The 14,299-nt window shown below is 36.3% G+C and overlaps 1 protein-coding gene across 8 annotated transcripts in view; it reads left to right on the top strand.

Moving 5' to 3' along the window:
* The window catches only part of LOC123870361 (protein unc-13 homolog 4B), a 66,252-nt gene that overhangs the window by 30,926 nt on the left and 21,027 nt on the right, over nt 1-14,299 (top strand). For 5 of the 8 annotated variants that reach the window (XM_045913630.1, XM_045913629.1, XM_045913632.1 and 2 more), the window contains one exon: nt 13,039-13,306. In XM_045913630.1, coding sequence (XP_045769586.1) covers nt 13,039-13,306 — 268 coding nt within the window. Of the gene's footprint in view, nt 1-8,658; nt 9,288-9,990; nt 11,922-13,038; nt 13,307-14,299 lie in introns of those variants that run through there. The other 3 variants (XM_045913633.1, XM_045913638.1, XR_006797064.1) reach the window with 3 other exon arrangements.

Genomic DNA, 14,299 nt, shown 5'->3' on the forward strand with positions numbered 1-14,299 from the left:
TCTATGACAACCTCCGAGTATTTACCTGGTAAAACCGTAACTTTAGAATAAAATTTAGTATATAAGCAGGCTTCATTTAGAAATGAAAAAATCCCTATTTTATTTTTCAACGATTATAAACACAACTTTCATTCAAAAATAATAAGCTTATATTCATTTTAAATAATATTTTGCGACGAAATGACGCGCACAGTCCTTCCGCCATGACAGTCCAGTGGACACTGAATTCCATAGAGCGCCTGCAAGAAAATAAATAGCACAGGAAGTTTTTTGGTTAGTTTTAGATTATTTAAGAAACGAAAAACATTTAGTATAAAACTAACAGTTAAAATTGATTGCTAAACCTAAACATATCATTTTCTGGAGGTTGGCTTCAAAGTATCAAGATGTTAAAGAAAACTTTTACAGAACAAGTTGCGAACAGCAATGTTTTCAACTTGGTTTTTTTTTATTATTGGGATAATGTATACTAAATTAAAAAAGGCCCTTATAATCTTCACAAACTGAAGTTTTTAATTGCATGTATTTAATAGCTGTTAATGCTTTAGAAAAATAAACAATTTACTTCAAAGTACAGCATTTTTGCGATTTGTCAAATAGCAATTACCTTAACAGACAACTACAATCTTGTTTGAATTGTGGTTTATGTCAAGAGAGGATTAAACCGTCTTGTAAATATGTTGCTCATGATATATTTTTAGGTAGGAATATTTCATTACGTACTCTTTTATAACTCTGTGAGTAATCTCTTTATATATTGGGTTTCATTTGGCTATGCACCTGAGTAATTTCTACTACCCTGGTATCGAGCCTCTGAGTAAACTAATCTCAGAAAATTATTTAGCTACAAGTTTGATAAGATTCCGATCACATTTCGATTAAAGAAGGCTATCTTACCATCATTTAGCAGGTTCCGACGACTTTTTCAGCTTAGGTATAAAGTATATGTATGTGTGTATCACTGAAACCAGCAGCATCAAGAATACAGAATACAAGTACCGAACAACTCGGGTATTTTATGAACTTTCCAAGCTACATCTCAAATATACCTACATCTAACATAGAACGTCACAATTCATCAGATGACTTTGTGGTCAAGCATGCCCGTGTGAAAAAACCCAGTGCACAAATATTTAACTACCTACCTATTGGGATGGTCTACCTCTACGTTAAACTAATTTTAACTGCTTGTGTCTGTGTGTAAAGTTATTATCTTAGCCCTTTCAGAAAACACAAAAATTTACGGAAAAAATCTCTTATTGCGCTGTCCTTGGGTACCCACCTAAAGTTCTGAATAACGCTCTATATTACAAAAATACCAGTTTAAAATAAAACAAGCAACTTACATTATAACTGTATCTAAATCGATTCCATTTTCGGTTTGTCCGTCTTGGCACCCACATGACTATTCAGTTTTTATGCATATTTATGAAAATCGCCCCCATATAACCTACCGCAATCAAGGTCATTCACTTGCTGATATCATTCTATGCAGTTATTCAAATTATATTTTCGAATATAGTAAATAGAAACACTAGGTCATCTAGGTATCTAATCTACCTACCTAACACTTTTCATATTATGGGTTAGCCAGAAAAGATAATATACTTAGGTACGACCTTCGATTTCCAGCCCAAAAAAATAGCTTGAACACAAAACATCAAAATAGTTTAAGAGCTAGTTCAGACATGGCGGATTCCGCGCGGATGCAAATCGCGCGGTTGAACCGCGCGGATCCTAATTACATTGGCGCCTTACAAATCGTTCATACCTGTCCGCACGGATTGACAATCCGCGCGGCTCAACCGAGAAAATGAATTCGCGCGGTCGCCGCTCGGTTTTATTTACTTGACGTACCTAGAGGGCGTTCAGTTGCTCCGCGGAAGCCGCGCGTATCGGACGGTGACAATGGATCGCTTCGACACCGAGCTATTCATCGATGAGGTGGAAAAAAGACCTGCTTTGTGGAACATCCAATGTGCAGAATATTCTAACAAAACGATTAAAAACGGAGCTTGGCAGGAGCTGGTGGAGATTTTTGGAGAAAATGAGGATTCTTTGGAAAAGAAGGTTCTTTTTGGTCAGTAGACATTTAATTATACATTTTACCAGGGTAGTTTACATGTTTTGTAATAGACAGTCCACCCCAAATAACTGAAATGTGTATAACGTTGTTTGGCGGTACGTAACGAGCGCGGGAAAACTATCACGTTACCACAGTAACGTATAGCTATTAACTGTAATATGTACAACCCACCAACGCGACGCGCCATCTTGAGTTTAGTTATTTGGCGCGAACTGTAACAATTTTAATTTCATATTTTCGTGTCTTTGCCATTCTACACGACCCTCATTCACAAAGTAATTAGCATATTTGTCTCTAATGTTTAATGATGATGGTGTACCCCTTCCTGCATGTAATGTAATAAGATTACTCATTGGCGCAGTATGTAAAGTATCTTCATACTGTATACCATCTCTAGTTCTAACAAAATTGTGTAGCACGCAACAGGCCTTTATTATGTCTTCGGCAAAGTCTATATTCACGTTTATAGGCCTATGAAAAATGCGCCACTTGTTTGCCAGAATTCCGAAAGTGCATTCAATAAAACGTCGAGCTCTTGATAACCTGTAATTAAATATTTTTTTTTCATATGATAGCCCTTTACCTGCATAGGGTCGCATTACATTTTCGGATAAACCAAACGCTTCATCGCCAACTATGACGTATGGCAATGGTTTAGGATCTGTTTCAGATATTGGTTTAGGTTTTGGTATGTGTAATGACTTTTCTATTAACCTTTTATAAAATGCTGAATTTTTAAAAATTGCAGAATCACTACTTTTTCCGTAAGATCCGATATCTATGAAAGTAAAACAATAGTTACTATCACAAAGTGCCAACAGTACTATGGAAAAAAAAGTTTTGTAATTATAATACAAAGAACCCGAATCTTTGGGTTTTGTAATCCTTATATGCTTGCCATCTATGGCGCCTATGCAATTGGGAAAATTTGCATATTTTTCAAAATCTTTAGCTATTTTCTTCCATATATCTTCGCTGGGTTCAGGCATGACGTTTTTTGTGACTTTTTCCCACAGAGTTTCACATACTTCACGGACAATTCCTGTGATTGTAGATTTGCCAAGACGAAAGTTGTAATGTAGTTCTCCAAAGGAACAACCAGTACCCAGATATCTGAAAAATAAAATATTAATCTGTATCGTTTTGAAAGTCTGCCGGGTCCGCTAGTTAAAGCATAATGAGTGTCTTGAATTACCTAACCGCTACTGTATTTATATTTGTTAAAGATAGTGATTTCTGTTCCAGGTGTATCATTACAAAAAAAATGGAAGAACATCCGTGATGCTTATAATAAGGAATTCAAGAAAGGCAAATCAATTCCTTCTGGTTCTGGTGCATGTAAAGGTTCAAAATACATGTATTTCGACCGGCTTTCTTTTCTTCAGAAGACGATAGAAAACAAAGAAACTATCACAAACATAGATGAAGCCAAAAATGAAGAAATTCGGAACATTGACCAAAAGCTAGATAATTTTGTAAATGCACGTGAAATACAACCGGTACCCAATAAAAGGAAGAAAACTAAAATTACTTCAGAAGAGCGATTGGCTAACATATTAGAAAATAGTATTGAATCAAGAGATAAAATACAAAGACAAATACAAGAAAGTATGTCAAAGCAAGATGATGATGATAAACTTTTTTGCATGTCATTGTATAAAGAGTTAAAGAAAGTTCCAGAAAATAAACGATTGGCTACTAAAATTGAATTGCTCCAGGTAATACAGAAAGGGCAGAAATTACCATCGCCTATTCATATCACGAGCCAGCAAAACACGCCTAATGCAGTATTTTGGCAAAACCAACAATATTCAAACCCACAAGGATATTTCACTGGATATTCTACAATAGTACCAGGAGAGTCTCCATCGCCTTTATCATGCAATAGCACTGACGATTCACAGTCTTCTATAGTACAAAATATATATTCTGACGTATAAAATAAATATCTTACCTTAATGTGATCACGAGTTTTTCTTCTGGGGACACGCTTGACCTCATATGGGTATCATTAGATTCAATTTGTTTACTCATCATTTCTAATAATTCATCAAATGAATTTATCGACATTCTCAAATAATTGAAGAATTTTGGTTCAAAACTTCTTAATTTTGGATATAAAGTCTGAAACTGACCATGAGTAAACCGATCGCGTAATATTGGATGCACCCAATACTGCCGTTTCTTCTTTCTTTCTTTTTTACGGAGCAACAAGTACACACATATTGCTTCTTCGACTTCCATGATTGGACTGTCACCCTATGCGAATAACGGCACTCCGCATGTACATCCGCGCCTGTCTGAACACTTGCGTTTAGAACCGCGCGATTTGCATCCGCGCGGAATCCGCCATGTCTGAACTAGCTCTTATACTTTCCTGATTTATGTGAAAAATCAGAATAGGTAGATTACCTACCAAAATCTTCAATTCCAACAATTAAACTGTTGATTAACCGTAAATAGATAGTAGGTACCTACGTACGTTCAGATGACTCGACAGTTTGCTTGATTAAAATGTCGAGTACCAAATAGTTTGCAATGTTGAATTTTTTGTGTTTAGGTAAGTATACCCCGACTGTAAGTTGGTTGAGAGAGACAATAGCATAATTATTTGACAACACATTTAACTAATAAATAATTATAGCTGCTATTATATCCTACGGATGCAAGGAAAACAGCTGGCGTTAGCACCTGAGGAAACCGAGGCGACTATATTCAGTAAAAGTCAAAGGCCCTATCCTAACCTATACAATATGTAATAGGCACTAGGTGCGACAGTGACCCTGAAGGACCATGTGAAGTATCTGAAAATATGGCTTCACAAAAGTTTCAATTTCAATAAACACACAGAGGAAACTCACAAAAGCGTTTTACAGAGACAATAATGGAATGTGCTTGAACGAAAGTAATGTCAACAAAAAGACGCATTAGAGCGCGCAAGAGAAATATGCTGGCATCCGGTAGATTCTCTACGGAGTGTCAATTTTCAAAGGAAGCTCTAAAGGTGAAACTAGTGAAAAAGTTGAAGGGGTTCAAAGACGATTGTTTATTTCCACTATAAAGCGATATTGGTAGCAGGTGGTGGTTTCTATAGCCAAAAGGAACGCACGAAGCTATTTAAAAGTAAGGAGCAGACTCTTGAACACGCCCTACCAGCAGGCAAAAGTTCATTTTCCTCCCCAAAGGAAAGAAAGATGCAAGTATACAATCGCTGCTGTCGAGCATGTACGAGCTTTGTACATATTATAGTGTTGGCACAGCCGTGAGCACCTTAACAACTATCACAAAAATTACAGATTAGAAAAGCTACTTAGTTTAGAAGTGACCAATGCTCCACCCTAAAATAATGATTCCACACAGATAACGGCACATCTCTATCTTTCGTTCCGTTGAGCTGCTTTAGTACTCGACTAGCTTACTACCTTACCCTGGCTTCGCTCGGATGGAATTTCTGAAAATCCCTTCAGCAAAATCTCAATCCCAGTGGTTCGAGTTGCACGTTGATAATATTATGTCAGGCAGTCAGTTTTTAGATGTAGATTAGTATAGTACTTGACCAAGGGAGTACAGTTGAAGTTTAAGTAGGTACCTTTACTTATTTACCTTCATAATATTGCGTGCTGTTAATTTTTAATTGCATCTCGTTAATGATAATCCCATTTAATTCGTCCTAAAGTGTTTTCCTGTATCACTGAATATTTTAATGGCGCCTATCTACTCCATTATATTGTACTGGCTCTATCAGTCGTTGTAACTAGCTCTAGAATATGTGTTTATTTTAGATAAGATTTTAGGAAAATACTGAAAAGTCTAATCAGAATTTGTTGTTTTTTAGACTTTGTTTTTTTTTAATCTTTAATTTAAGGAGGATATGGAGATGAAAAGGCAAAAATAAATACTGGAATACATTTTTAAAAGCAATTAGATTGGTCTCTCAGAATATTTAGCAAGTCGTGGTGTCCATCGGTAGCAGAATTGGTTTTAGCCGTTCTTTTTAGCACCCTGAGACTTATGACTCGAGCTACTGGGTAGCTACCTTATCTAAAAGCTTTCAATATGAACAAAGTAAATATCTAAATACTTACCTACCAATTGCTAATTTCATAATGCTAATCTTGGTGAATTGAATCGATACTCGGATAATGGATGGACCCATCTTAGAACAAGAAGGCGGTCAAATGGGACAAGGACTAATTTAAGCTGTTGTAAAGAACTTCTTGTTATCTGTTCCTGCGTAAAGCTAAGAAATCAGATATGAACCACAAAGATTTAACTTGTTTTTTACAGTTTTAGAGTTCATTTCAAGGTCTGATACCTTTCTAGTTTCTATTATTATTTGTGAATCATAATAGTTGATAACCCTTAACATGAGCTGTATCGAGCAAGATATAAAAAGGGCAAAAAAACGAGTGCGCTGTTTGACGTTGCTTAGGTAGAACTTGCCACTAATAATTATTTAGTGGCATCAAGGTTAACGGTGGAGCTTGTACCATTGTGATGGCTCACGATTAGGACAGGTCTACTTCATGGTCACGGCATTCAATTACAACTTACGAGTACCTAACGAAGTTGCACTTAAGGTACAACTTCTTGCGAAGACATCTACAGTAGGAATGATAGGTACTTAAGTAGATGGTTCAAATTTGGCGCGTTTCCGAAGAATCTCAATTCGCGTCGCATTTTCAGAGATGAATTTGAGATGTACCGTACCTACCGGGCGTTGATGTTGACTAGATAATATTTTTTCGGGGTGTCTGAGCCTTTAGCGTTGTAGTGCCTAGATAAACGAACCGCAAAACTAAATTTGTTTGTAGAGGTTTATTGTTAACTAGCTGATGCCCACAGCTTCGCCCGCGTGGATTTAGGTTTTTAAAAATCCCGTGGGAACTTTTGATTTCCCAGGACAAAGTAGCCTCTCCGTAAAATAGCCCGTCCGCTCCGTAATACAAATTCACGAATTTCGGATTTTTCACTTTACTTGTGCTACAAGGCCTACTTACCTACCTGCCTTTCATGATTCTAAGTCAACGGAAAGTGCCCTCTAGGTTTCTTGACAGACAACGAACTAATTAGGGTAACTCTTGATAAAATTTTACTAATTTGAATGTTCTTCAGAATCATCTAAAGAGGTCTACATGGTACACAATGATGCCACGGCAGCTTTACCGGCGGCATATTATGTGATAATGTGGCAACATGGACAGGAAAAAAATCATTTGAGTCATACTTAGCTGGATAAACGACACACGACGACCTTGAAAGCCTTCTGTAATTCCCAAGATAAAGGAACATTTATGAGTTATTGAGTATATTTACGTTGATCGCTAGACAAATACCTAATGAACTGACGAAATACCCAGAATAACGCCATTTTATATGAGTAAGTAGGGGGTATTGGTGATGTACCTACTTACCTAATATGTATTCCTCCCGACCTGTCGGTTATGGCAGCCAATTCAACGGAGACTATCCAACTGCGCAGGAGATGAAATACCTAGCAGTTGCACAGAATATATATGTGCGCAAACACAAGAATGTGAATAGAAATTCCCTTAGGTACCCTCTTGGGTTCACTTATGTAATCCGATTGGAGAGGTGCAGTTGCAGAATCAATAGCTTTACTAGTTTTCTGAGGCACGAGGAAACCCCGCTAATCCGGTGTAACTAGTCAAATCAACATCTTTTTATCAAACGTCAAAACAAGCGCTTAGTAGGTATGCGAGCTTCTATGAAATACTGGCATGTGACGTCACAATGATTTGACGTGCTTTTTTTAGTTTAATCGATAAGATTTAAAATGGTTACTACACTGAAAACTAACAAGTGGATTTTACTTATTTTGCAGGACCTTCTAATCACTGAGAAATAATTTATTTTTGACATAATCATATACCGTATTTGTCAACTCCAGAGTTCCATACTTGTAACTACTGAATTTCTTGACAGAAAATCCTTTATGATTTGCAGCAGAATATACGAGGAGGCAATAGGTATTGTAAAGTACTTAAGTTTATGAATTTTAAGTATATTATGGGTGACCTAGTTACTATAATATCAACCCCATGCATCGTTACAAACTTAATTAAAATAAAATCAAATAAAATTAAAACAAGGTTAGTAATAATTTGAAAGAATCACTCGCAAATCGTACACTTAGGTCAGGAGTTGGCACGTCTTTTGCGTAGTCAGTGTGGTTATAGCTAATTCTTTTATACCTACCTACCAAGTACCTACCAAGCCATCCTGAATTTTAATTTACCTATACTTACTTATCTAGCTAGGTACCTACATTTTATGTGCATTTTCCGTCGTTCTAATTTTTTATTTAGGTACCTAAGTAGTTGGCAGGTAAACATCAGCAAAATAAACTGAAACAATGGCCAATGAACATTTAAACAATTTAATTTTTATAATTAACGGCCATTTCGGAGTCGTTAGTTGTTAAATAAGTAGTTAATTAATTATTCTGTGAAATATTTAACAGGAAAGCCTGCCTGTGTTTGATGATTTGTTTGAATACTGATTAGGGCTTGTTATTGTGTGTCACATTATAAAAACACATGTGATGTTAATGCAGATCAGTTTGTTGCGGTACCCGGCATCGGGCGCAAAGCGACGGTAAACGCCTTGGATTGGAGTTGGATTACGTCAGTTTTATTTAGCACGCCTTCGCGTACCACGCTAAACAATTCTTTGAAACGAGTGCTATACGTTTTAAATCGAAAGAAATCATAATATCAAACGAAATACGGGCAAATAATGTTATTTACATAATATTATACTTCAGTGGGTGACCGGCAACTTTAGCCGTCATTTGCCTTAGACCATTCTCAGACAGTGACCTCAAAAATAAAGTTTCGTCGTGACCGCTTTGTATGCGTACCTTATTCAATCTTATAATCTCAAGTTAACTGTGGAGGTGTTTACGTCATTAGCTTCGTGAAGATTATGACTCGTTCCGTCCGGTGATTCAGATTGATCAGCATAAAATTATGGTCATACTGTATCTATAACCGAACTAGTTGGTCGCGATTTGCTCCGCCGAATGCAAATGTGAGAAATAATAAAGTAAATAACAATAGGTAGTTAGGCAAAAGTGTTTAAAAACGGAAATAAACATGGATGAAGAATCGATGTGGAAAGGATTCTATGAAAAATTACAACAACAAAAATCGGTGGAGGAACAAGTGCATGATAGCCGGTGAGTAGAATAACCACCAAATTACCTAGATAGGTAGAATAATATTATGCAGAAGGTAGACCTACTTACGGTACATAGAAGTTAATTTTTCACGCACGCAATGCCTTTACCTGCCATAAATATTTTCTTAGGCATTTATTTAACTTTTAAGTAATGGTACCTACCACCATCATACATTATCTCACTGTATGTCTGTGATTGAATCACAATTCACATTACAAAGAAAATCTTTGTTGACATTATGTTTAAGGCAGCGACAAGCAGCGAAAATAATGATATCACATTCATTTCACATCACAAAGAAAATCTTTGTGTAGACAAAATAATATGTGATACAGGCACTCAGATAAGACTATTTTTGCGTCTGCGTGCAATACTAACTAACTTTCTTGCCATGTCCTGAAATAAATCAGAATATTTTTTCTTCTCTTCTTTTTGAGATTGAAACATATCCGGACCGTCAGTTTCCAGCCTCATCGATAAAAATAAAGAATTGAAGTTACGCGGCACGGGTTATTGTTTTATAAATATTCGGTACATATACATATATACTGCATAGATGTCGCTTGACGTTCGGCGCGGTCCCGTGGTCGCCGGTCGGTGATGCAATTCGCGTGATTCGATTATTTTTTAAATTCATTTGAGCTATTCGTCTGTGATGTCAATTGACAGTTTTTTTGTCAAAGTCAGGCACGTCACATGTGTCACTGTCATGTCACTTGTCATTGTTATTTTGAACCACTTGATTTGAATGTATTGAATACTTCCACTTGTTTTATTAAATAATTGTATGATTTTACTGCCTAGACTTCATTTCAGTTCTTGCGCTTCAATATCTTATCAAGTGACGTTGTTATACAAGTATATTTATCAGTACAAGTGTCAAGAAATTACAGTAAACATTTTCAATAAAGATATGGTTCTTTCTCGAGCCGGGCTATTACGAAACTTAAGTATTCTATATCAAAGTAGACAAATGCATTTATTGAAGAAACATGCGTACATTAATGGACAATGGGTTAGTGCGCAGAGTAAAGCGGTATTTCCTGTACTCAATCCGGCGGATGATAAGGTTATCGCAGAGATTCCCGATATGGACGCCGTCGATGCTCAAATGGCAGTTAGCACGGCCACCAACACCTTCCAGACGTGGAAAAACACTACTGCAAAGGAAAGGGCTAATATACTTAGAAGATGGTATGATCTCTGTGTAAAAAATTCTGATAATCTCGCTGAAATTATCACCGCTGAAGCTGGTAAACCTTTGTCTGAATCTAAGGGAGAAATCGTGTATGGAAGTTCGTTTTTGGAATGGTTTGCTGATACTGCTCGTCATATTAATGGAGAGGTTGTGCCGAGCCCCTGGCCAAATAAAATGATCATGGTTACACGACAGCCACTGGGTGTTGTGTCTGTTATTACACCTTGGAATTTTCCATTCGCTATGATTACTCGTAAAGTTGGAGCTTTGATGGCAGCTGGATGCACTTGTATCATTAAACCTTCAGAAGATACCCCTTTGACGGCTTTAGCTGCTGTCCAACTGGCCGAAGAAGCTGGTGTACCTAAAGGAGTGATCAACGTGGTTACCTCAAGCAGGAAAAATGCTCCGGCAGTGGGAAAAGTCTTATGCGAAGATCCAAATGTAGGTTGTATTTCTTTTACTGGCTCTACTCATGTTGGTGTAATTCTATATGGGATGGCAGCAAAAGGAGTAAAGAGAGTCTGCTTAGAGTTAGGAGGAAATGCCCCATTTATTGTCTTCCCAAGTGCTGACATATCACATGCTGTAGAACAGGCTATGCTTGCCAAATTCAGAAATAATGGTCAGGCATGTATTGGAGCGAACAGATTTTTAATACATAAGGATGTATATGATAGATTTGTACAAGCCTTTAAAGAAAAAATTTCTAAGGGCTGTGTCTTAGGCCCAGGCTCAAAACAAGGTGTGACATGTGGGCCATTGATTAATCTAACACAAACCAATAAAGTGACACAGTTAGTTAATGATGCTTTGTCAAAGGGAGCTAAAGCGCTGATTGGTGGGAAACCAGCAGCTGAGCTTGGAACAAAGTTTTATGAGTCGACACTGCTCACTGAAGTTAAGCCTGATATGGAAATATATAAAGAAGAGATATTTGGGCCCATAGCTGTATGCTATAAGTTTGAAACTGAGCAGGAGGCTATACAGGTGGCAAACAATACTAGGAGTGGGTTAGCATCGTATGTGTTCACCAAAGACCTCGGTCAAGCTTTTAGAATGTCTAGTGAGCTGAATTTCGGGATGGTAGCTATTAATGATGGCATACTGTCTGCTGCAGAACCTCCATTTGGTGGTATGAAGGAGTCTGGTATTGGTAGAGAGGGGAGTAAACATGGTGCAGAAGAATATACAGATATAAAATACACTTTATTCTCAGGTTTAGATAAGTAAAAATATGAATCATGAAATTAAATTGTTTTAAGTAATATTGACTTGTAACCATGTTTTATCAGTATACATAATTAATGACAGGTATTTATATAGATTTCTTTCAAATATTTGTAAGTAATCTGTTAGCCTTTTTTATTTTAACCAGGATTATTATTTCAATAGGCTTTTATCTAATTAAAATAGTAAAACACATTATAATAGTATAATGTAAAATAAGTCATTCCAGTCTTCCAGTAAATTGTGATGCTATATTAAAAATTGTAAGATCTGTATATCCACTAATAATGGCTTTTTATATTATTGTTAAAATTAACTAGGTATAAAACAAATGTTGCATTTTGTAGAAATAAGTAACATTATCTTGTGCTTTTCTGCTGGTTAATGTAGATTTAAGCAATGCAAGATAAGCTTAAAATTATGTGCTAAACATAATGTGGCGAATTCCGTTGTACTCAATAATATCTAAACTAAAATAACTAAATTTTGATATCCCTGTCATAATGCAGAAAAGGATAGCTAGATAAGACCTGTCAGTTAAGAGACTGTTTACAATAGAATTAGAAACTGTTTGCTTTAGAATATAATTTAATGTATGATATTCCTACATAAATTAAAATGGAATTAATATGTAAGAGAGAATGTATAATATACTCAATAAAGATTAATATATCACGGTTATGTAACTGTTCCTCTTTGACTCTGTTTGATAGAACCTTGTTTGTAGGGTTCCTTACCCCTATTACTAAGCCTCTGCCGACCGTCCGTCTATCCGTCCGTCCGTCTGTCAGCGGGCTATATCTATGGTGATCTCATGATCCGTAATAGGTAGAGAGTTGAAATTTTTACAGAAGGTTTATTTCTGTCGCCACTATAATAACTAAATACAATAAACATGAAAATTAAAAAGTGTTATTCCTTTTACAATGGTACGGAACCCTTAGCGTGCGAGTCCGACTCGCACTTGACCTATTTTAATTATTAGACGTTGGTGAATAATTTACTCGTAGTTCGTCAGTTTCTTTTGAATAGATCAGGTTTTAGGAATTTACAAGACATAAATACTAATAATAATCTTTTAGGTAAAACATAAAATGAGAGCACAAAAATCATTCAAAGATAAAAAACACTGACAGTCCTACTATCATAGATCCAGAATAGGTACCTAGGTACTAGACTAGGCCAATTCTCACGATATTATTTTATCGATGTAAAAAAATTCAAAATATTTTTATTCAATTAGACTTTTACAAGTTCTTTTGAATCGTCAAAAGTATCTAGCACATAATACTTAATTAAATACTTTTTTATTTGTTGCAGAATACAAGAAGTGGATGATAGTTTTTTCGAGAAGTTTGGATCTATTTTAAAACAAGTATCACAAAAGGCCGCGCTAGAAGAGTCTACTCCCTTAGCTCCATTAAAAGAAGTAGAAGAACAGGATGGAGAACATAAAGCTACCGATGTCTCGGAGTGTCAAAGTGTCGCCCGAGACTCGGACAGTGGCAATGAAACCTTACTTGACACTGATTCGGAACCTGAAGACCCAGAAAAGGTCGAGTTTTACGTGGAAGCAGTGGGATGGAATGTAAGTACCTATATAGTACCTACAGCATGTTAGATGATGCCCGCGACTTCGTCTGCGTGGATTTAGGTTTTTAAAAATCCACTGGGAAGTCTTTGATTTTCCAGAATAGAAAGTTGCCTATGTCAATTTCCATCACGCATTGTTACCTCTATAGGTACCTACCTATAAATCAATTAAACGGATGGGCCTTTAAGAATCCCGTGGGAACTCTTTTATTTTCCGGAAAAAAGTATCTATGTCCGTCCTCAGGATGTAAGCTAACTCTACACCTTTCAACAAAATCATTTAAACTGTTAAACCGTGAAGACCTAGCAGACATATGGACGGATATTGTACACCTATCCTGTGAGAGTTGAGACAGATACCTAATCTTATTACTAGGTAGTTATTGCTTAGTAAGTTCCTACCTATAGATATTTTTAAATCCAACTGTGGTCTTTGAAGCTAGTAGGTAATGTACCTAGTGATGTCTTTTGGGAAACTAGACCTACCACTTGTATATTTTTACATGCTAACCTGCAGTGGATGAACGTGGTGAGTTCTAACTAGTACTATCACAGATCACATTAGTGATAACAGCAAAAGATACGTAGATTAGAAACGTTATTTTGACATCTCATTGATATTTTAAACAGTGCGCCTTTTATAGTTAGGTACTCGTAGTTACCCATATCTAGAAATTATAATCTAGATTCTAGATACTTACCCCTTATACCTTATACATATCTAACTAGTACCTTCAGAGTTCAGACGTAGCATTGTGCTTGCAATAACATGCCTCTTGTTCACAACAGCTGCAACAACGGATGTCGGCCATTTTCACGATCTTCGTTTTACATTCATGTGAACTAGACATTGGTTGGGTTACGCTTATTTCAGGAATATAGGTCGCGGTTCATTTAAAATTATAAGACATGTCGCCATAAGTAAGTGTAGGTAGGTATTTATATATAAAGTTGGCTGTCTTCCAGAAAGCTTTTGTTAATAAAGCTA

The sequence above is a fragment of the Maniola jurtina genome, chromosome 12, assembly GCF_905333055.1.
Source record: "Maniola jurtina chromosome 12, ilManJurt1.1, whole genome shotgun sequence".
NCBI lineage: Eukaryota > Metazoa > Arthropoda > Insecta > Lepidoptera > Nymphalidae > Maniola > Maniola jurtina.